Source organism: Syngnathus typhle, linkage group LG13 (assembly GCF_033458585.1).
Source record: "Syngnathus typhle isolate RoL2023-S1 ecotype Sweden linkage group LG13, RoL_Styp_1.0, whole genome shotgun sequence".
Classification (NCBI taxonomy): Eukaryota; Metazoa; Chordata; class Actinopteri; order Syngnathiformes; family Syngnathidae; genus Syngnathus; species Syngnathus typhle.
Genome location: NC_083750.1, coordinates 3024018 through 3047643, shown reverse-complemented (window position 1 = coordinate 3047643; position 23626 = coordinate 3024018). Strand labels below are relative to the sequence as shown.

The window sequence follows — 23626 nt, the reverse complement described above, 5'->3', positions numbered from 1 at the left end:
CGTGTCCGAAACAATTGTCAGAGACGACGTTAGAGTGACAAACAAGAAACCTTTTATTTAGACCTTGGATGGGAGGGATCACATGGGTGCAACAAGCGGCATCATACCACTTACTGGGATCTCTTACTGAGCACAAGTGCAAAGCAAAAAGAAAATACTTCCAAAGTAATCATTTAAAACATCTACATGAGCTCAAATTGTTAACTTTACATTTCTATACAAGCGCTGATAACGTGAAATCATAAAGGCCTTTAAAACGAACGGATGTTTTTGTCTATTTCCTTCTTTGTCCTTAATTATATAATTCAAATCTTTCAACGTATTCAAATTAACATATAGGCAAGGGAGGCCTTTCGAGGTTACGAACACTATGCCACCAAACAGTTTGGTGCATTTAGGTTTGACAAGCTACCAACGCATATTTTGGTGCAGGCTAGTGATTGGTTGACAAGAACTATAACTGCCAACAATCCCATGTAGCAACATGAGGGGAATAACATACAAGTTTTGTTGAACAAGGCTTGTCATTTTTGCTAATAAATAAACACGCCGCATCGCTAGCTGAGGGAACAAGCCAGATGTTGTGCATTAAACTCCGTTTGTTGTATTTTTGCAAGTGGTCTACATTTTGCCTTTCCAACGCTACAATGGATTTATAAGAAACCATTAAAAATGTAATTTGAAGAGTACATTCTAAGTTTGTATTGCAGGCACCTCTTACGTTTCATAGACATCCTGTACTCATCAGCTGGCCATTCTAGACAGCATAATGGTGAGCTGAGCTGAAATGAACTTACTAGTGGGTGGGAGGAGTCGCTTGAGTGAACACAGCGCAGTTGTGAAATGCTGTGGAAGGCGGAAAGCAAAAAGTTTTGAAGCCCTCCTGCTGAACTTCAGACGGGGTTAGGTAGAGAACGATCAGGTCAAACCCAGGGGGAAAAAAAGAAAAGAAGAAAAGCGAGGGAGGTGCTCAGTTCTTTTTCAACTCAACATCATCGGGTGGGCTCGCTTCCACTTTTCTCTTGCCAACATCTTTCCAATTGGTGCTCAGGACCGTGCCGTTTGACTCCGTCTGCACAGGCAAAGGGGAGAGAAAATAAAATAAAAATCACTGCAGTGGGATGGGGCAGCTATTATTACAGTCTTGTTATGAATCACCTCTTTGCTTCAAAATGCTTACACCCTAAATTAGTTGACGGCAGCAGTGCTGCTTTTATTCATTATGTAAAAAAAATAAAACACTCGGGGGTGGGGGGGCTAAACCCAAATCACAGGATTCAGTCGGATGACAGTCAGCACTTCACGCTGATGAACTGACTCACGTCTTTTCTTCTCCACACTTCATGCACAAGACAAAACTATCTTTCAAACTAGTTAAAAAAACCCGCACCAGATTCCCGTGTTGGCTGTGACAACTGCGTTCTCATGCCTCGGTTGAGCACCATCTTGCGATAATTTAGAAGCAAGTAGTACCAAAGGTTCAAGTGAAAGCACAAAAACAGCACAAAATGGCCGACACTAGAGCTACACCAACTGGATCAATGGCTTTTTTTTGGGGGAGAGAATTCTGCCATAAGACATCATTTTGGAATACATATGCATTTTTCAGTTGTGTAATTTTGTCACAGTGCAAAGCCTGCTAAATTCGGATGAGAAAAGACTCCGTACAAGGAGTGAATGTGTGCTGTAATCCCGACTGGGTTGACAGGGAACGACAATTATGTTAATGTTTGCGTAAATGACGAAAGCATTGCACTCACAAAAGACTTGTTCATGGCGCGCTTGATTTCGTCCGAGCCATCCGAATAGATTTGCTGGAAGAGCTGGTTGAGCGCCGCGTCGCCCTCCAATTTCTCATTTTTCTCCTCCTCGGTAATGTCCACCACCATCTTGTCCCATTTGCGGTTGTTGTGAGACGATGTCGGGTGCTGATCTGGTTGCAACAAGAATGCTTGTTGGACAGCTGCTTTGGCAACACAATGGTTGTTTTAATTACTGACAGAGAAATGATTTGCTTTAATGATACTTGAACAAATCAAAGTCACTTTTGGGTTTTAAAATGCTAGTTTATCGCTTAACCCACATGCGGTCAGAAAACCATTTTGCATTTCAATGGAGCGAGGGATCAGATGATCGCATTTGTACATTTCCTGCAAGGCTGCAATAACGGCTCAATGGGAAGGGTGATGCATGTAATCCGGACGCAGATTTGCATAAATAAGAAACCAAATAAGAAGCAGACGTATTGGGGCCAAGTGTGGACCCAAAGCGGTGTGATCTCATAATAGGGGATGTCAACGCTCGTGTTGAAACGCGACAACGAGTAAACACCAAATGAGGTTGAGCGGGTTGAAGGCAATGGATAGTTTGATTTCACACTTCAACTTTTCCATCTGCGTCCAGGCTCACAAAAGCGATTAATTCTTTTGGCAATAGATTGTGGGAGAGTTATATTAAGCTGTCAGAACTCTCCTTTTTTCTGCTCCACATTTCTGCTGTCACACTAATGAAAAGACTAGGAGAGCTGGACTTGCCACTTTTTCTTTGAGAGCACAAAATGAATTTTGGAAGGAGGCAGTGTGCGAGAGCAGGAGAGAAAACGAACACGAGGCTTCAGTAGGAGAAGCCGAGAAAGTCAACGGAGGCGGCACAAATGCAAAAACTACGGACTGACTTGGATCGAAGTGTTTGAGGTTGGATTCCTGTCCCTCTCCCTCAAGCTTCTCCCATCTGATGGCATCTGTCTTCTTCATCTTTATCTCCACCTGACAGATAAGGGGAGGAGAAGGAACAAGGGAGATAACAATGTGTAACAAAATGTTTTTCTTTGGTGCGTGGGGACAAAAATAACACTTTTATTAGAGTGTCATATTAGAGTGAAGATACATGACATCTGATCATTATTGAGGTCACAGAGTGTGTCTGTTCTGAGCCGCCGTCGGTCGACTCGGCCTCGGTGAGTGTGCATTTGTGTGAGATGGGGAGAACGACACATCGGGGGATATGCGGGGGCACAGCTCAATCTCGTAGCACACTGACAGACATACTGCACTAACGAGATGCCTGTCAGCCAGAGGGCTAGTGTGAGAGATGGAATGAGCAGGATGTGTGTGTGTGTGTGTGTGTGCTCGCTGGCAACTGTGTGAGTATATGGGGGCATTACAGAGCATCTGATCCAAATTATTACACCAGGAAAACATGAGAGGAAGAAAACAATGCAGCAAACCCTGGCATGGACTTGCATTTAATGTGGAGCTACCCTGACAGGCACATACCAGCCAAACACGCAAGATACAGTCAGTTGTAAGACCCATGCCACCGACCATTAATGACATGTGTGTCTGATGTATATAAATCTGTGTGCATGTGCAAGGCAGCCTTAGTTATGTCAGTGCAATTAGGGAACATTTCCGCTCTGCTGGGCAATGTGTTGCTTCATTTATGAGGGTGCCAGAATTGGAGAGGAAATCAGAGGTGGACAAGTGGTGAAGAGGAGGCAGAGTGCCACAGAGTGCAGACAGGGAGAAAAGAGAGGAAAAGAAAAAGATTGCTCCTGTCTAATTAATTACCTTGGTGTGTGGCTTTAGTTTAGGTCGCTCTAGGGGCCACCATTTGATGTAGCAGTAAACAAAATAAAATATTCTTGGTTCTATCGGGCACACTTGTTTTAAGCAGGACCCATTTTCAAACATTCTTCCCAATCTGTGAAAAGTGGGCACAGTGGAATTGTTTTATAGGGATGGCCAAGTAGCGACATCAGGTATCGGCACATATGCAAGCATCTTTTCAAGGCTGCCATTTTGTGGCTATTTTATAATCAGGAAGTAGAAATGAAAAATTTGAAGACTATAAAACTTGCATCAATTTCATGTAAATCTAAGGAAAATTACTATTTTGGAATATACAGTGCCTTGCAAAAGTATTCGGCCCCCTTGAACCTTTCAACATTTCGCCACATTTCAGGCTTCAAACATAAAGATATAAGATTTTAATTTTTTGTCAAGAATCAACAACAAGTGGGACACAATTGTGAAGTGGAACGAAATTTATTGGATAATTTAAACCTTTTTAACCAAAAAAAACCCTGAAAAGTGGGGCGTGCAATATTATTCGGCCCCTTTACTTTCAGTGCAGCAAACTCACTCCAGAAGATCAGTGAGGATCTTTGAATGATCCAATGTTGTCCTAAATGACTGCTGATGATAAATAGAATGCTCCTGTGTGTAATCAAGTCTCCGTATAAATGCACCTGCTCTTTGATAGTCTCGGGGTTCTGTTTAAAGCGAAGAGAGAACCATGAAGACAAAGGAACACACCAGGCAGGTCCAAGATACTGTTGTGGAGAAATTTAAAGCCGGATTTGGATACAAAAAGATTTCCCAAGCTTTAAACATCTCAAGGAGCACTGTGCAAGCAATTTCAATATAGAAATGGAAGGAGTATCAGACCACTGCAAATCTACCAAGACCCGGCTGTCCCTCCAAACTTTCATCTCAAACAAGGAGAAGACCCATGATCACTCTGGATGACCTGCAGATAACTACAGCTGAGGTGGGAGAGTCTGTCCATAAGACAACAATCAGTCGTGCACTGCACAAATCTGGCCTTTATGGAAGGGTGGCAAGAAGAAAGCTATTTCTCAAAGATATCCATAAAAAGTCTCGTTTAAAGTTTGCCACAAGCCACCTGGGAGACACACCAATCATGTGGAAGAAGGTGCTCTGGTCAGATGAAACCAAAATCTAACTTTTTGGCCACAATGCAAAACGTTATGTTTGGCGTAAAACCAACACAGCTCAACACCCTGAACACACCATCCCCACTGTCAAACATGGTGGTGGCAGCATCATGGTTTGGGCCTGCTTTTCTTCAGCAGGGACAGGGAAGATGGCTAAAATTGATGGGCAGATGGATGGAGCCAAATACAGGACCATTCTGGAAGAAAACCTGTTGGAGTCTGCAAAAGACCTGAGACTGGGACGGAGATTTATCTTCCAACAGGACAATGATCCAAAACACAAATAGACGTATCCAGGTGTTAGAATGGCCAAGTCAAAGTCCAGACCTGAATCGAGAATCTGTGGAAAGAGCTGAAGACTGCTGTTCACAAACGCTCTCCATCCAACCTCACTGAGCTCGAGCTGTTTTGCAAGGAAGAATGGGCAAGAATTCCAATCTCTCGATGTGCAAAACTGATAGACATACCCCAAGCGACTTGCAGCTGTAATTGCAGCAAAAGGTGGCGCTACAAAGTATTAGCGCAAGGGGGCCGAATAATATTGCACGCCCCACTTTTCAGTTTTGTTAAAAAAGTTTAAATTATCCAATAAATCTTGTTCTACTTCACGATTGTGTCCGACTTGTTGTTGATTCTTGACAAAAAATTAAACTTTTATATCTTTATGTTTGAAGCCTGAAATGTCGCGAAATGTTGAAAGGTTCAAGGGGGCCGAATACTTTTGCAAGGCACTGTATATACCATATTTTCCAGACTATAAGGCGCACCGGACTATAAGGCGCACCTTCAATGAATGGCCCATTTTAAAAGTTTGTTCTTATATAAGGCCCACCATTAATGCATGTCAGATTTTTAGTCCAAATCAAATCATTCTCCAGTTTATCTTTTTTATTTTAACTTCAGACGCAACAAATTACTTTATAATCACAAAATAATGATCCATAGTCTTTTTGATTCATGATTCGTAGTCTTCAGCGGGCCACTTATTATTGATTTCGTGACACAATGCTTCGGGCCAGTTTAAATTTAAGAATTTGGTCCATATATAAGGCGCACCGGACTATAAGGCGCAGTGTCGGCTTTTGTGAAAATTTTAGGTTTTTAGGTGCGCCTTATAGTCCCGAAAATACGGTAGGTCTTTCTTTAAAATTATCTGTTAAGTCAAGTCTATTAGTTTATTTGTGTAGCCCTAAATCACAAGCAGTCTCAAAGGGCTTCACATAGACAAAAATTGACAATTATTCTCAAAGCATCCCCTGATCTTAAACTCCCAAAAGGGCAAGGAAAAACTCAAAAAAAACCCTACCGGGGGAAAATGAGAAACCTTGAGAAGGGACCACAGCTGGAAGGATCCCCTTTTCAGGATCACCAGGTTGAAATAGATGCAGAGAGGGCACAAATGATACAATATGAAAATCAATTCAATAAAAAGTGGATGTCCATGTCAGAGCGAAGGGCTGTCGAAGGAGCCCTCAATTGTCCTGGCAGTGTCTTCGAGGAGGTTGAGCTGTAGTTCCCCCATCCTGAATTGGCCCTCGAGAATCCAGATAGCCGCTGTCAGCATGGGTGCCACCTAACCCCCTCCCCGGCCGGGGAGGGGGGAAGGAGGGGGTGGAGAAAACAAACTCCAGCCGAATCGGCCACTACAGGTCCGTTAAAGGCCATGTCATAGAAATGTGTCTTTAAACGTGTCTTAAATGTTTCTACTGAAGTAGCAGTCCTAATATCCATTGGTAGGGCATTCCAAAGCTCTGGAGCCCGAAGAGAAAATGCTCTAGAGCCTGCAGACATTTTCTTGGCCCTCGGTGTCGCTAAAAGGGTAGCGTTTTGCGAACAAAGGTTACTAGACGGAACATAAGGAACAACTAGGTCGACGAGATATGAAGGCGCTAAGCCATGCAGTGATTTATAGGTTAATAGAAGACCTTGAAGTCACATCTTAAATGGACCGGGAGCCAATGTAAGTTGGATAGTATTGGGGTAATGTGATCAAATTTTCTTGACCGAGAGAGCAGCCTTGCAGCAGCATTTTGTACTAACTGTAGACTTTTGATGCGGGACTTAGGAAGACCCGAAAATAGTACATTATAGGGGTGTAACGATTCATCGATACACATCGATTAATCGATATAATGCTCGACGATTTATTGGCATCGATGCTAAAGGTCAACATCGATTTATATCGCCGTGTTTGACCTCGGACATTAGACGCGACTTTATTTTAAAATCCAGTTCATTGTTGCTTGCTTCCTCTTTCCGGGAGCAGTGCGCGCGTGTTGTGTTGTGAGCAGAGCACGCACGTGAAAGGGAAGTCGCCAACTAGTACACGGCTCCTGGGCTGGTGCTATGGCTAGTGTCCAAAAAGACAAGGGAATTTGCTCCCCTTTAGGCTTCAAGTCATTCGTTTGGAAGCACTTTGGATTCCAAAGAAAAGATGGCTCAACGGACAAGACACGTGCAGTTTGTAAATCCTGCCATGCGGTGATCAAATATACAGGGAGCACAAATCTCGCCGCACATTTAAAGAAAAAACACGACAAAGTTCAGTGTTAAAATAAGCACTTTTTATACTACAATACTCTTGTAATTTCCTAAAGAGTTTGCAGTACCTTGTTGATTTTGCGTATGAATTGTTATAAATCAGGATATTGTTCTATATTTTTTATTTAAAAAAAAAAAAAAAATCGATCGTAGAGCACTATATCGTGATATATCGTGATTGAATTGCAGCAGGCTTTAAGATATCGGCAAATATCGTATCGTAGTTCTTTGTATCGATATATCGTATCGTGACAAAACCCGCGATTTACACCCTTAGTACATTACAGTAGTCCGAAGTAAGTTGAGAGACATCCATTGCTTGATCTCCGCAAAGCACGCCTCAAGATTACAACAATCCCGCGGATCTGTCATCGATAACGGCATATATAATTGGGTGTCATCCGCACAGCATTGAAAACTAATATTATATTTCCGTATTATGTCCCCAAGCGGAATCATATAAATACTAAAAAGAATTGGTCCGAGAACCGATCCCTGTGGGACACCACACGTAACATTATAGAGCTCCGAGGACGCATTGCTATGGACCACTCGGTGCGTCCTGTTTGATAGATAGGAATGGAACCAGCCTAGTGCTGACCCTGAAATACCAACACAACTTTTAAGACGCCCTAATAAAATATCGAAGTCTACAGTGTCGAAGGCAGCACTAAGATCGAGTAGTAACAGTACAGACTAGGGGTGTAAATCGCGGGTTTTGTCACGATACGATATAATATCGATATAAAGAACTACGATACGATATTTGCCGATATCCTAAAGCCTGCTGCGATTCATTCACGATATATTGCGATATAGTGCTCTACGATCGATTTTTTTTTTTTTTAATAAAAAATATAGAACAATATCCTGATTTATAACAATTCATACGCAAAATCAACAAGGTACTGCAAACTCTTTATTTAGGAAATTACAAGAGTATTGTAGTATACAAATTGCTTACTTTAACACTGAACTTTGATGTCGTGTTTTTTCTTTAAATGTGCGGCGAGATTTGTGCTCCCTGAATATTTGATTAAGATTAAAGATTAAAGATTAAAGTCCCAATGATCGTCACACACACACCTGGGTGTGGTGAAATTTGTCCTCTGCATTTAACCCATCCCCGTGTGATTTTAATCCTTCCCCTGGGGGAGAGGGGAGCAGTGAGCAGCAGCGGTGCCGCGCTCGGGAATCAGTTGGTGATCTAACCCCCCAATTCCAACCCTTAATGCTGAGTGCCAAGCAGGGAGGCAATGGGTCCCATTTTTATAGTCTTTGGTATGACCCGGCCGGGGTTTGAACCCACAACCTTCCAGTCTCAGGGCGGACACTCTACCACTAGGCCACTGAGCTGATCACCGCATGGCAGGATTTACAAACTGCACGTGTCTTGTCCGTTGAGCCATCTTTTCTTTGGAATCCAAAGTGCTTCCAAAGAATGACTTGAAGCCTAAAGGGGAGCCAATTTCCTCGTCTTTTTGGACACGACCCATAGCACCAGCCGCGTACTAGTTGTCGACTCCCCTTTCATGTGCAGCAACGCCGCGCACTGCTCCCTGCTCCCGGAAAGAGGAAGCAAGCAACAATGAACTGGATTTCAAAATAAAGTCGCGTCTAATGTCCGAGGTCAAACACGGCGATATAAATCGATGTTTACCTTTAGCATCGATGCCAATAAATCGTAGAGCATTATATCGATTAATCGATGTATCGTTACACCCCTAGTACAGACGAAGTGTTTGAAGCCATAGCTATGAGGAGATCGTTAGTCACTTTAGCAAGTGCTGTCTCAGTGGAATGATTAGCTCTAAAACCAGACTGAAAAGTGTCGTATCGATTATTGGCGACCATGTAATCAATAAGCTGCTGCGCTACTACTTTTTCAAGAAGTTTTGCTTGAAACTCTTAGAACGAATAACAAATAATATAAAAAAGGCCAGCCAGTGTTGCAGGTGACACCAGGGTCTTAAATATTTTTGTAGTGCTAAATGTGGTGGACTTTATGCGTGTGCATGTGTGTGTGTCCGTGTGCGTGCTTCTGGGCCATACAACATTAATCTGCTGCCACATCTGCGTTTCCTGCCTTTTAACGAAATGGCAGGCCAGGCGCTGTGTGCGTTTCCGTGTGTGTGACAGGCGAAGCGACGGCCCGTAAAGGAATGTGACAGCATAACCACGCGGAGGGCCACCACCATCAGGACCTCGGGGGGCGCACACATGCACACGCATGCACGCACGCATTATTTACAGAGTGGCACTGGGGTCTCGTGTCACTTGTCAAATGCCCCCTCCTAAGCGCCTTCTTTTTTTCAGAACCCTGCGGATTTCATAAAGCCTCAGCTCCAACGACACGTTTATGAAATAAATCTTTACATTTTAGGCATGAAAATTAAAGAGGGAAGACAATACGAGCTATTTGGAGAGAAAAAAGATTAGCTTTGGATTGAACACAAAAATAAATGTGTATTTCAAGTTGTGTTTACGTGTACATTTGTGTGCTTGCGTGCTCGTGCGCATATCAGCCGTCTGCTCTGATCAAACACACTGGTGTGTAATTGGCTCGCTGTTGTGGCGGTGACCCCTGCGGTTGGAATGTCTGTTGTGGTGGTGGACAGGAAGCGGTCAAACTGACAATAATGTGTGACCAAACACACACATACTTGGAAAGGAATGATGTTGAAAGATTACTTTTTAGCCTGTTGTCAAATTTGAATTTGTGTTTGTGCACAAGCGTGTGTATGCATGTTAGCGCACCGCTAATAAGATTCTTTTAAAGACAACAAGGAGATGAATGTGGCGCAAGAACTCTATCTCAGAATCAATCGACAGCTCTCAAAACAACGTATCCTTTTTTTCTTTTTTAAAGGCCCTCTTCAAATACACGCCGCCAGTGTGAAGAAACTTGATTTTGCCAATCTTCCACACCTCAAAGTGACTTTTCTACTTGAAGGAAATCAGAGAAAACAACTCGGGAAAATTGAAACGAGGCTTCATAGGTTCACATTGTCATGCAAGCGTACACACGTGGTCACCTAAGTCATTTTGGAACCGAGTTACTAATGAGGGCTGTGTATGCGTCTGTGTGTGAGTGCACATACCTAAGGGCCATGTATACCAGAGAAGCCCAGTGGACCAAGCACACAGTCAGGGCTTTGTGGGGAGGTTTGAACACTCTGCCGCATTATCCTCAAGGTAGGTACGTGTGAGTGTGTTTGTGTGTGTGTGTGTGTGTGTCTGTCTGTCTGGGTGTGCGCCAGCGTCAAGGAACGGTGGTGTGTGCGTGCCATGAGGGGGCCTCGGAGACTGACAGTAGAAAAAGTCAAAGACAGCATATCAGGAGTTAAAAAAAAAAAAGAAAGACGTGGAGATGTACAAAGAGGCTGCCTAAAATGACTAAGTCGCTCAGAGTAGGCCCTCATTAAGTAGCTGCAGACGTGCACCTTGGTATGCAGTGTCTGCTGTTGCCATGGAAGAGCCAAGGTACTTTTTTTGGGTTCGGGTCAGCACTCCGTGGCAAGTGGAGACAATGGGCACAAAGGAAGAGAAGCTTCTGTGCAAGTAATTACTGAATTTTCAAGGAGAGTCTAAAAATTCAACACTCCTCTCACATTCTCTTGGACATACCTGGATGAGAAATATTCTTCAGACTAGTGTTAATCAGTGAGAAGATTCTTGTTACTGAAAAAAATGTCGACAATGCACAAAACTAGACTAGACGGGATTCAAACCTCCACATTAAATAATAACTGCTACTGAATCACTATGAATTTTCATAGCTTAATGAAGATGAGATGAGAATGTAGTTCATTAAATGAAGACTGGGCTAAAATCCATTGACAGTTTAGCAAATTCTACAATGGCCAACCCTGAAAAGACACCAATAACTGCCACAAAAATGAACCTTTAGTCCGTAGACTCAGGATAAAACTTGACAACGGGCAAAACTTTGAATCTGCACAGTCATTAGCACACATCAAACTCTAATACCCACTAATTAGTTTATAGTTTTAAAACAGTGCCCTTCGCGCTCATTACGCCCGTAATTACTTTAAAAGTGCTGAGGAACTCAAACGTGTGCAGCCTGAATGACTGCATGAGTAGGACAGAGCGAATCCCCGACCTCAACGTGTATAGTCGGCGAGGATTTCTTCATCTCTTCTCTTTCAGAGAGCTTTAGCGGCATTAAGGAACTATGGGAAGTGGCAGCTAGTTCAATAGTTCAACAAATGTTGGTGCCAAATGTATCAAACAAAACAGAATTACTGAGAAGACTGGATATAGTGGCTGCGTAATATTGGATGGAAACTAGTCAAACTAGTGCAGATCTCCCACAAATTAAAACATTTCACATCATGGTGGGTGGTATTTTCAATGCCTTGATACAGATACATCAAATTGAGCTATTTATGCAACTGCTCTAACGGTTAAGGATCACGGAATAACACAAAATGGCAGCTTTCAAGTCTGTTTCCGATTCATAAACATGTCATCTTTCTCATTACAATTTTTTTTTTTAACGTGTATGACTCTCATTGAGGAACAAGCACAGATGTCCACTTTAAATGATTATGATCATCTTCCTTCATAAATGTTCACAGCCTTGTTTTAAAAGCTGTTCTAAGGTCACACACAGCCCAAACAAACAGCATACCTTGGTGGTGAGAACCTGGAAGGTGCTTTGTTGTGGGATGATGGGATGCAGAAGGTGGAGGTTGAGATTGTAATTTTCCCCAGATGTCAGCCTTATTGAAGCTGAGAGCTGCAGAAAGCACGTGGATAACAAGTTGTTTAAAAAAAAAAAGGTCACTGACTACCATTTCTGAACAATCACTCACATAGACAACTAATGTAAATGTTTAATGGATGTTGTTAAATTCTTCAGAGCGCTGAATACTTTGGAGACATCTGCATGTTCAAGAAAAATAAACATCTGATTCGGTGCTGCTGTCCCCTGTGGCCGCAGTGTGATTAGAGACGAAGGAGGGCCAGACAGCTCCTATACGCGGCCGGTCTGTCACTCATTGGGAGCGGATGGGTGGCTTGTTAACTTACAGCGAGCAACGTAACCTCGGCACGGTCCCAAATGCCCACACTTATCACAAGCCAAAAGGTGCCCTTATATAGAACATGACTAGAAAGTCGACAAGTGCCTGCAGTTTGGCTCAGCAAACAAAGCTGAAAACACACTGGCTCTAATTCAATCAGGCCTAAATGAAATAATTCATCTGGAACAAAAACTTCGACAGTTAGCGTGTCGCTTTGGGCAATTCTTAAAAGAATCAGAGCCTTAATATTCATCGCATCAAGAATTCCGGCGGTGTCTGGATGTAGGTATACAAGTGCAGCGCACTCATCCGCCAGGGAAAAGAAATGGAACTCTTGCCTTTCATCTTTAATTTCCTTTGTATATAGTGACCTAATAAAAGCGCAAACGTATCTGCCTTCGCACCACAGAGGGAGCTTTGGTGTGAAATACAGATATATGATTATGTGATTTAGAACGGGGATTTCTTGATGGTAAACTCCATTTGTTATTCTTAGATTTTATGAAAAAGACAAAGTTGTTCACCGGGTGCCCTGCAGTCAGAGACGCTGAGAGACGAGAAGAGTAGAAATATAAAGGGGAGAAAAAGACGACTGTCCCCAGAGGCGCAGGCCCAGTGCGGCTGTTCCGAGATCAGTTACACCTCCTATCTTCTGGCAATTAAGAGGTAGGCGAATGGTGAGAGGCTAAATTGTTCTTAGATCTACACTTTGGGGGCAACGTTAACAAGACATCACTAGAAGAATAGTTAGCCTGTGGGGAACATGTATGTGGGAGAATGTGGAGTGGTGTTTGAGTCGCGGACACGGTAAAGTCACGCTTTCTGCCAGTTCAGTTTGAACGGTACAAGCAAATCAATTTGTCAAGCATCAGATGTGCACGCATTAAAATGAAAACTCAAGAGGGCATTCATACCTCTTTTTCCATGAAGTTGACACACACAGCGTCCTTCGGCACATTTCTTGCCATAACAGAGACGATGACTTGAGATTCTGTTTGGTACCAGTCATGTCTGCAAGAGACACCCAATGAGCGAATGGTCTGAAATACATTCAAATGGGTTAAACGCTTTATCAGGCTACCAACTGTAATTAAAAAAAATACTTCTGTTTGCGATATTGTATGTGCAAAACTAGAAGCCCTTTATTCTTAAAGTGGAAGTCAATTTTCTTCTCCTTTAGGTTAGTATATACGTGCGTTTTTGATTAACGCTTGTGGAATAAAAATTAAGGCGACGAACCCATGGCTCAAATATCGCTGTGACTGTATCAAAACATTCCATTAGCATAGCAACAAATCCATAATTATGTGGTATACTTACTTCACATGTGGCAATACTGGTATTTGCTGCATCATTTAGCCCCAAAGCAATTATATAAAAAGAGAACAACATTATGTTAATCAAGAAACAAAGCAAACAAAACAAATAAGACGGATATACAATTTTGTGGATTGCTATACAGAGAGAACTTGTGCTATTGGCGCGGAGGACCAACGACTCCCCCAGGTGGCCATGCAGAACTCACCGAGTCACTGCCGTTGTGCGGCTTTTCTGCAGGATGAAAAAGGAAAATCTGGTTGTGTGACGCGCAAAGGTTTAACTCATCTTCTAAACAATTCAAGCCTGACTTTTTCCACACTAGTTCTTTTTCTTCAGCAAGGCGAATTGACAACTAAGAAATGCAACACAAATTTGCCACCGGCTTGTTTACTGGACCACCCATGCCCAATAAAAAATAAAAACCAATAAATTATAAATAAATAAATTGTGAGCATGAGGAAGCCTGAATTGCACTTCATCCAGACAAACAATATTCACTGGCATCAACAGAGAGAACACGGACAGAGAAGAGGAAAGAGATGACAAGAAGCACATTATGTTGTCTTAATCAGGTCATGGATGCGGGTGAGTGCTTGTCTGCTGTCTTGGTGGGCTTATGAAGGGGATCAGTCTAATTGGGGCTCTCCAACGTTGATGAATCACACCCCGCTGGCAGATGCATGAAGCATATTTGTCGTTAACACAAGATGGTTGAGACAACATGATATGAGCTACATCAAGTGGGTCAAACTCATTTTTGTTGTGGGCCACATCCTACTCAGTTTCCTTCAGAGGGCCATTATGACTGTCAACACCTTCTACTACATGCTGTGTAGGCTATGCAACAAACTAATGATTTTTGAAATAAGACACTAGTCAAAACTGTTCAAATATTTTTAAAAGATGAATGCTAATAAAAATTGCGAGCCATGTTTGTGAAGACGTATTGTAACTTTAGTATTGACAACATGAAGTTGATGCACAAGTTGTCTTCGCGGGCCACATAAAATGATATGGGATGGGGTTATATCTGGCCCCCGGGCCTTGAGTTTGACACCTATGGGCTACATCAGGAGTGCTCAAACGTTTTCAGCTCGCGAGCTACTTTTGAAATGACCAAATCACAAAGATCTACGCACAAAAAAAAAAAAAAAAAAATTATGTCATCGTGAAAAAAAAAAAAAAAGTCCTACTCCCATTCCCTATGAAAGTGATACTTCTTACTATGGCCAGCTGCTCCACTCATCTTATACCCTTTCTTAAGTTTAAGAGAAAAAACAGGGTTCTGACAATTGGAGGGAACTCGCGAGCTAGCGTGTTTGTGTTGTGTTGTTTGAACACGCGTCAAGTGCGAGATAAATAAATAAATAAATGAATATCACGTGATCGACCAATAGTGGCTTGGCGATCAACCGGTCGATCGCGATCGACGTATTGGCCACCCCTGGGCTACATCTTTCAATGAACTCTGCTTCAGCAGGTTTATGGTTGAACAGTGGGTATTTATTAGGGGTGTAACGATACATCGATACACATTGATTAATCAATATAATGCTCTACGATTTATTGGCATCGATGCTAAACGTAAACATCGATTTACATCGCCGTGTTTGACCTCGGACATTAGACGCAACTTTATTTTGAAATCCAGTTCATTGTTGCTTGCTTCCTCTTTCCGGGAGCAGTGCGCCCGGCGTTGTTGTGTTGTGAGCAGAGCAGGCACGAGAAAGGGGAGTCGACAACTAGTACGCTGCTCCTGGGCTGGTGCTATGGCTAGTGTCCAAAAAGACGAGGAAATTTGCTCCCATTTAGGCTTCAAGTCATTCGTTTGGAAGCACTTTGGATTCCAAAGAAAAGATGGCTCAACCGACAAGACACGTGCAGTTTGTAAATCCTGCCATGCGGTGATAAAATATTCAGGGAGCACAAATCTCGCCGCACATTTAAAGAAAAAACACGACATCAAAGTTCAGTGTTAAAATAAGCACTTTGTATACTGCAATACTCTTGTAATTTCCTAAATAAAGAGTTTGCAGTACCTTGTTGATTTTGCGTATGAATTGTTATAAATCAGGATATTGTTCTATATTTTTTATTAAAAAAAAAAAAAAAAATCGATCGTAGAGCACTATATCGTGATGTATCGTGAATGAATCGCAGCAGGCTTTAAGATATCGGCAAATATCGTATCGTGGTTCTTTGTATCGATATGATATCGTATCGTGACAAAACCCGCGATTTACACCCCTAGTATTTATAATAAAATACAAAATGGCACGCACACACATACATACCTGTTCAAATATCAGTTTCATGTGATGTACAAATAAACTGGAAAACATAATACTCACCACCCAACATCTCCTCACATCGCTTGATCCAAACCTCAAATGACTTGTCAGAAACTGTCAAACACAAAAACAAGATGCTCTGTTTGTTTTTTTTCTTAAAATAAAATGATACACATAAGATATCTAACAATGTCTTGATAGTTGACGTTAGTAGTTGTATTTTCAAACAGGTCTGTCATTATGGTTGGCTTTCCTTTGAAAATCCACAAACAGAGACTGTAGTTAATCACTTTGGAGCGAGCAAACGTCAGCAAATGTATAAAAAATGTCAGAGACAAACAGACAAACACGTAATTGCAAAAGGATCCCCCACCATCCAGTTGTTGTCCCTGAGTGAACGCAGCATGGGCTGACTCATAGTGGTTCAGATGGTACTCTGCTATTCTGTAGGTATGAAAACATAAAAAACAAGAAATGGCTGCTTATGCTTTCTTGATTCCAACAACACAAATGACCCACGAGAGAGTACCGATTAAAGCACAAAAGTGGCTGCCAAAGAAGTAATGTTCTTTGAACGCTGTGGCTTTTAATGTGACATGGTTTATTTATGAAGTTTTACCGATAAACTTCAAGCCACCAATAGATTTACCCGGAGTTGTCACATCTGACCGATAAAGTAAGAGAACACAATGGACGGTTAAAACCATCTTGACTGAAAATTCATCAGCCATTTGTGGTTGGAGTGCCACATATGAGGGCGCGACGGGCTGCCTTAACAGAGAAATGCAGATGTTTGTATGCATACCGGTGCACTACTGTTTAAGGAGCAATTGAGAGTGAATATAAGAATCTTGAGTTGAGTTTAAATAGCATAGGGAACGAGTGTGATAAATACAGCCATCTCTGCAGTGCGACTCACATCTCTCTGTTGTTTCTTTGGCAACTGACAACAGGACAGCAACAGCTAACAGGGCTAAATTTAGCTGCTTCTACAGCTTTCATGTCATCACATGTTTTGTTGTCCAGAATTTAGGGTATTTATTCCTAGCTACATATTTATTAGAAATATACAATTTTCTCGACCAATCCCACACCCACAATACACACCCTGTTCGCATGAAGGCAAGGGAAAGGCCTGGATTCAGTTGTTGCACTTTCTTGGCATCTTTAACAGCACCTGTAAAGAGGTGACATAAAATATGTTGTGATGGGATTGTTTTTCTCAATTTTGATTTTCTTAATTAATGGTAGGGAAAAGGGGAAAGTTAGCAAATGTTGTGTCCACTCAGAAAAAGCTCACATAAAAGTATCCTAAATGATACATTTCTTGTTCATACAAAATAATTCAATTCTACAATAATCGTCCGAAATCCTGAAAAAAAGGCTGGAAACATGAAGACTTACAGCTGTAGTTTTTGAGAAGTATGTAAGCATAGGCACGCTGACAGAGCCACTCAGTGTTGTTGGGGTTTCCTTGCAAGGCCTCATTCACTGCCTTTAAAGAGAAAATTTATTCATATTGGTAATGGATAAATAGTTAGTTTATTGTTTGGCACATATTATTATATCAATAACTGTGCAAGGAGGGAGACGAAGCCTAGGGCTTGTAAAGAGCTCCACTCCTTCCATCAAATATACATAATTCAGTTTTTTTTTTTTTTTTAATAAAATGCTGGGGGGAGATTCCAGTGATTTATAAATGCCAAATGTATGTGGGGGATGTCTTTACTTAGTTGACCCTTGTGTTACTCATCAGTTTAAAATTCGACTTAAATAAAAATTAACAAAACTACTTAAAGGATACTTTTTCTTACCTTTCTTACACACTCAGGATAACTATTTGCATCACAAGTTACCATGGCGACTTAGACCAAACCACAATATGGATTTTAACTACTCAGACAAACTCGTAAGTGGCCTAATTATTAATCTTCCGATCACAAACTTTTTTTGACAAAAATCAATGGACAATAATACACAACGAGGGTGCAAGGCAGGCTACCTTGGCTAACTAGGCTAGCTCGTGACAATCAAAGCAAAAGCTAATGTTAGCCTGCATGTGTGCACCCACGTTATTGTCTTAGAAAGCTAGCTGTGGCATCTTGAATTACTAATCGATCAACGCCACCACGGCCACTTGCAAATCTATTTCTGATCCATGTGTTTACAACTAGTGCATGGGTAGTAAATGTTTACCTCGAGAGCTTTCTGTGGGTCTTCGTCAATGAGGCTGTCAGGGAAACTACTAAACCAGAAGGAAAAGAGAGCAATTTAGGAGCTAACCATTGTGCAAGCAAATGTTCTATTATTCTTCATGTTGTTAGTATTTAACTTACAGTTTAGTAGCCATCGCTCTGTTGCTAGTTGGTCAGGTAGAGTTCTATTTTAGCCAGCCCAGCAAGACCGCTAGTGAGTGGTACTTCCGTCGAAGTTGCTGGAAGCCGGAAGTGAGCATGTTTTTCTGGAAGACTGTTGGCATAATAGAAAATAAAAGTATTCATTATTGCAAGGGTAATAAGAGATCACGTTTAAATACACCGTGAGTATGTATTTAGAGAGATATTTTACTATTAGTTTGTAAATATATTTCACGTTGTTACATTAAGTTATATAGTAGGGGTGTAACGATTCATCGATACACATCGATTAATCGATATAATGCACGACGATTTATTGGCATCGATGCTAAACGTAAACATCGATTTATGTCGCCGTGTTTGACCATCTTGTACATTAGAAGCGACTTTGTTTTGAAATCCAGTTCATTGTTGCTTGCTTTGCGCGCGTGTTGTGTTGTGAGCAGAGCAGGCACGTGAAAGGGGAGTCGACAACTAGTACGCGGCTCCTGGGCTGGTGCTATGGCTAGTGTCCAAAAACACGAGGAAATTTTCTCTCCTTTAGGCTTCAAGTCATTCCAAAGAAAAGATGGCTCAACGGACAAGACACGTGCAGTTTGTAAATCCTGCCATGCGGTGATCAAATATTCAGGGAGCACAAATCTCGCCGCACATTTAAAGAAAAAACAAGACATCAAAGTTCAGTGTTAAAATAAGCACTTTGTATTAGGGGTGTAAATCGCGGGTTTTGTCACGATACGATATCGATACAAAGAACTACGATACGATATTTGCCGATATCTTAAAGCCTGCTGCGATTCATTCACGATATATCGCGATATAGTGCTCTACGATCGTTTTTTTTTTTTTTTTTTTAAATAAAAAATATAGAACAATATCCTGATCTATAACAATTCATACGCAAAATCAACAAGGTACTGCAAACTCTTTATTTAGGAAATTACAAGAGTATTGCCGTATACAAAGTGCTTATTTTAACACTGAACTTTGATGTCGTGTTTTTTCTTTAAATGCGCGGCGAGATTTGTGCTCCCTGAATATTTTATCACCGCATGGCAGGATTTACAAACTGCACGTGTCTTGTCCGTTGAGCCATCTTTTCTTTGGAATCCAAAGTGCTTCCAAACGAATGACTTGAAGCCTAAAGGGGAGCAAATTTCCTCGTCTTTTTGGACACTAGCCATAGCACCAGCCCAGGAGCCGCGTACTAGTTGTCGACTCCCCTTTCACGTGCCTGCTCTGCTCACAACACAACAACGCCGGGCGCACTGCTCCCGGAAAGAGGAAGCAAGCAACAATGAACTGGATTTCAAAATAAAGTCGCGTCTAATGTCCGAGGTCAAACACGGCGATATAAATCGATGTTTACATTTAGCATCGATGCCAATAGATCGTAGAGCATTATATCGATTAATCGATGTGTATCGATGAATCGTTACACCCCTACTTTGTATACTACAATACTCTTGTAATTTCCTAAATAAAGAGTTTGCAGTACCTTGTTGATTTTGCATATGAATTGTTATAAATCAGGATATTGTTCTATATTTTAAAAATATATATATATCGATCGTAGAGCACTATATCGTGATATATCGTGAATGAATCACAGCAGGCTTTAGGATATCGGCAAATATCGTATCGTAGTTCTTTGTACCGATATATCGTATCGTGACCCACGATTTACACCCCTATTATATAGCTTTTACATAGTTAGTTATGCACGTTCATGTGATCAAATAATGTGACAGTGGTAGATGACATTTTTGGTTCACTCTAGGTCAGTTATTCTTAACCTAGGTTCGATCGAACCCTAGTGGTTCGGTGAGTCGGTCTCAGGGGTTTGGCAGAGCCTCCACTGCGGAGGTCCGAACACACCTGATTTGTCGTGTAAATTCATGATGACGTAAATCTGAACTGGTCTCGCAAAGGCAACATAGGTAAGTCACACTGATTTGCAGGTATGTAATTTGGTTTGAGTTTATGCATTGTGTTTGTTTTGTTCATTGAAAAGGGTGATGTTCATTCACGGCTCATTATGTGCGCCAGTAAAAAACATTGATGTCTATAATTTGAAAAATATATTTTTATTTTTCACTAAAGAGGGGTTCGGTGAATGCGCATATGAAACTGGCGGGGTTTGGTACTTCCAACAATGTTAAGAACCACTGCTCTAGGTGGATAATGTTTATTTGGCTACCATGCAGTATATCCTTTTACAGGTCAAAAGGATGGCACCCAATGTTATTATTTTTAACTTTAACAGTAACCCTCTAGCTCCAAATCCAAAGTAAAGAGTTCTTAAAATTTACTTGCACTTTCCATCAATTATGTAAGCGAATTCACAAAAATACGATTTACACTGAGCAGACTATATTTATTTGATATACGTATGCGTGGAATAGTATATTAAGCCACATCTGGACTGCATCAAAACAAACAAACAAACAAACCAGAAAAAGCAACAGAAATGCCACACTTCCCTCTGTTAAAATCTTCCAAATCCATTTCTGTAAAAATCATAGTATTGAGACACGTCGACATAACACAGAGAGGATTCCAAATTACTTAATAAAGTAGTAAAACATTTAGCACACGTTTCCAAGGGGGGCATAAGCACAGTTAGAAAGTGTAACTGATGTTATCATCAGTCTGTTTAAAACACAAGTGTCAAACTCAAGGCCCGGGGGCCAGATACAGTCCGCCACATCATTTTATGTGGCCTGCGAAGACAAATTCGTGTCATTACTAGAATTGCAAATTGTCTTCACTTTTAATATCTTTTTTTTTTTAAATATTTGACCAGTGTTTACTCGTCTGATTTTAAAACGAGTTATTTGTCAGTTTGTTTTGTAGCTTTTACTGTATATGAGGTGCTCGTACATTTAATTGGGTTGACAGTCATAGTGGCCCTCCGAAAGAAGCTATGACTACAATGCGGCCCGCGAAAAAAATGAGTTTTACACCCCTGGTCTAAAATGTGTTGCGCTCAGTTTTTGTGGAGTGATTTGAAACTTGTGGGCTGGGTAAGTAAGATTCAAACAATAGCTGTAAAAGCAGTGGTGGGCCGTCAGGGCCTGCAAGGCCTTCTCTGCTGGCCTAAAAATATCAGAATCACAGACTGATGTTAATTATATTTTGTCCATGAATACATGTTAATTTAATACGTATTTATGAGCAAATTTAATATGTATTAAATAATTCCAAATGGTCTGTCCGCTTCCTGTCATTGCGAGCACCCTGGTTGCACTGCTTCCAGATGTGTATTTTCATATTTAAGCATTTAACCAATCACATTTCAGCTACTATTTGTTGCCAGGGTCAAAGAAATCTGCCTGGAGGCCTTCACAATCAGTTCTGAGTAACATAAAATAAATGTCGATCAGACTGTTGCTTCAACCAATCAGATTCTGAGTTGGCGACACCAAGGCCTTCTAACAGGCGTACGGAAACGTCAGCGTATTCACACGCTTTGATTGGATAGTCAGAGAATGTACTAGCCAGAGCGAGCAAACTGCATCTGTAGCGAGCTGCGTGTTGATTTAATCGCTGTTTTGTCAACCCACCATGGCTGAAGGAGGAAAAGAAATGATTTAGTTGCTGTAAAAGAAAAGCTAGATGTTAAGCAAGGTCGGGCAACCTCAAAGCTTGAAGGGTTTTTGGTGAATAAAGTGTTGCTATATTCTGAAATTATATTGCAATTTTATCAGGGTCTTTTTTTTGCTTTTTTTTTTGTCGCATCTGTACCTGCAGTAGCAGTTTTATAGCCATAAAATAGTTATTGAAGGTTGGATTAATTCAGAGACCTGAAGGTCTAGGTGTGAAATGCACAGCCCACTACTGCTGTAAAGAGAACTAACATGGAATGAACCCGTACAACAAAACATTGAACTTATTAGTACCTCATCAGAAAACCAGCCATTGTACTTTTTTTTGCATAGAGTATAGGCAAAACAAAACCTGAGAGAGAAAAAAAAAATGGCAACTGGGCACACGTTAAAGTTCAGATATACAGTAAATACATAACAAGTAAACAAAGACTTTAGGTCCATATAAGCAAATCTAAGGTTGTGCATTGCACGAAAGCTCAATTGTAGGTGACACAGTAGCTAAGAAAAAGATAGAGATCACAAGTGATTGTCAAAAACAGAACAAAAAAAAGTCTGCTGTAGATACTGCACCTTATATATTTACAGCAGCAGTGCTATAACTACTATCCCTTTTATCATGAAAAAAAACATGTAAAAAAAATGGAATGTTTCCATACTACCCTCAAGAGTAAGGAGGGACAGGATATACCGAGATCATTAGGCACTTGAAGAAAACATACAGCAGGATAAACATTAGTGCAAAGTCATTGTCAAGGCAGAGGAATGCTTCAGCATGTGAGGACTCAAGACAGAGAAAGAATGGCGGCGGAGCACAATGTGCTACTGAGAAGTGCAACGGGAGAGTGCCTGCAGAAGCGCTGCAGATTCCAGTGCATGTCATGTCTTTGGTTTCACCAGATACAAGTAACTGAGAGGATGACTATGAACATGTTTTTTTTTTTTTTTTTATGATTCTTTCAAATCCAAACGCTTACTTGCTAACATTGCAGCTCAGCAGCTGAGTGGAAGTGTGTGGCGCATGTGTGTCTCGGTCTTGTGTGTGTGCGTGCGTGCGTGCGTGCGTGTGCGTATGTGCGTGTGTGTGTGTGTGCGTGTGTGCGTGCGTGCGTGTATGGATGGCTCATTATTCTACTGGTCAGAGCCAATAAGCGACACCAGCTTCGGGGTCTCCACCTGAGAAGCTTTGGTTCCCAACTGTGACTTTCTATCACATGTCTCCAGCGCAGCACTACTGTCAGCAGAGGCCTGTTGCTCACACAGACTCCCCAGCAGCTGAGCTGTTTTGAAGACAGAGGCGTGACCTGCCGGCTGGAGAGACTGGACCTTCTGCAGGTTCTGGAGTGTGCGCAACATCTCGGCAGACACAATGGGCAAATGCTGCTCCTGGATGAGGCTGGAGCTTGAAGGTCGAAGGACAGTGTCACGAGTTTGCTTGATCCGCTGGACCGAGCAAAATGACGTCTTCTTTGGTGGGATGGAATATTCTTCCTCCAATGATTGGTCACTGGAAGATACGGTGCTGTCGTCAGAATCCTCACTCACTCCGTCGTTAGCACTCGCGTCATCGTGTTCTTCTTCCTGTTGGACGCCCTCGCCGTCTGTGATATAGATCATGTCTTTGGGCAGTGAGGAGAATTGATAGACAAGGCGCTGGCCTTCAACCTTATTCAGGATGCCTCTTTGGTAATAATACCTACAGCACATAAGCACAACAAGGTCA

General features: G+C 41.6%; 2 protein-coding genes and 1 long non-coding RNA gene across 6 annotated transcripts in view; 1 reads left to right on the top strand and 2 right to left on the bottom strand.

Moving 5' to 3' along the window:
- Window positions 1-29: 29 nt before the first annotated feature.
- On the bottom strand, window positions 30-18424 carry sugt1 (SGT1 homolog, MIS12 kinetochore complex assembly cochaperone). Of its 3 annotated transcripts, none has more exons than XM_061296153.1 (13): window positions 18275-18424; window positions 18135-18183; window positions 17343-17433; window positions 17046-17115; window positions 16312-16382; window positions 15999-16052; window positions 13853-13878; window positions 13648-13673; window positions 13242-13338; window positions 11934-12041; window positions 2675-2765; window positions 1761-1966; window positions 30-1072 (listed from the first exon to the last, which is right to left on the bottom strand). In XM_061296153.1, exons 1-13 carry the CDS (start codon window positions 18286-18288, stop codon window positions 971-973), a joined length of 1005 nt encoding a protein of 334 aa, XP_061152137.1. In that variant the 5' UTR covers window positions 18289-18424; the 3' UTR covers window positions 30-970. The 3 variants fall into 3 exon arrangements, with proteins under 3 accessions (XP_061152137.1, XP_061152138.1, XP_061152139.1); XM_061296154.1 differs by having other exon boundaries at window positions 1761-1963; window positions 18275-18423; XM_061296155.1 differs by having other exon boundaries at window positions 1761-1933; window positions 18275-18423.
- LOC133166136 (uncharacterized) lies at window positions 18415-21385 on the top strand. Its single transcript, XR_009717700.1, has 2 exons — window positions 18415-18477; window positions 20096-21385. It is a non-coding gene; the product is annotated as an uncharacterized LOC133166136 (long non-coding RNA).
- Window positions 20652-23626, bottom strand: part of LOC133166131 (ETS-related transcription factor Elf-1-like) — a 10741-nt gene continuing 7766 nt past the window's right edge. For both annotated transcript variants that reach the window (XM_061296151.1, XM_061296152.1), the window contains one exon: window positions 20652-23599. In XM_061296151.1, coding sequence (XP_061152135.1) covers window positions 23035-23599 — 565 coding nt within the window. In that variant the 3' untranslated portion in view covers window positions 20652-23034. The remainder of the gene's footprint in view (window positions 23600-23626) is intronic.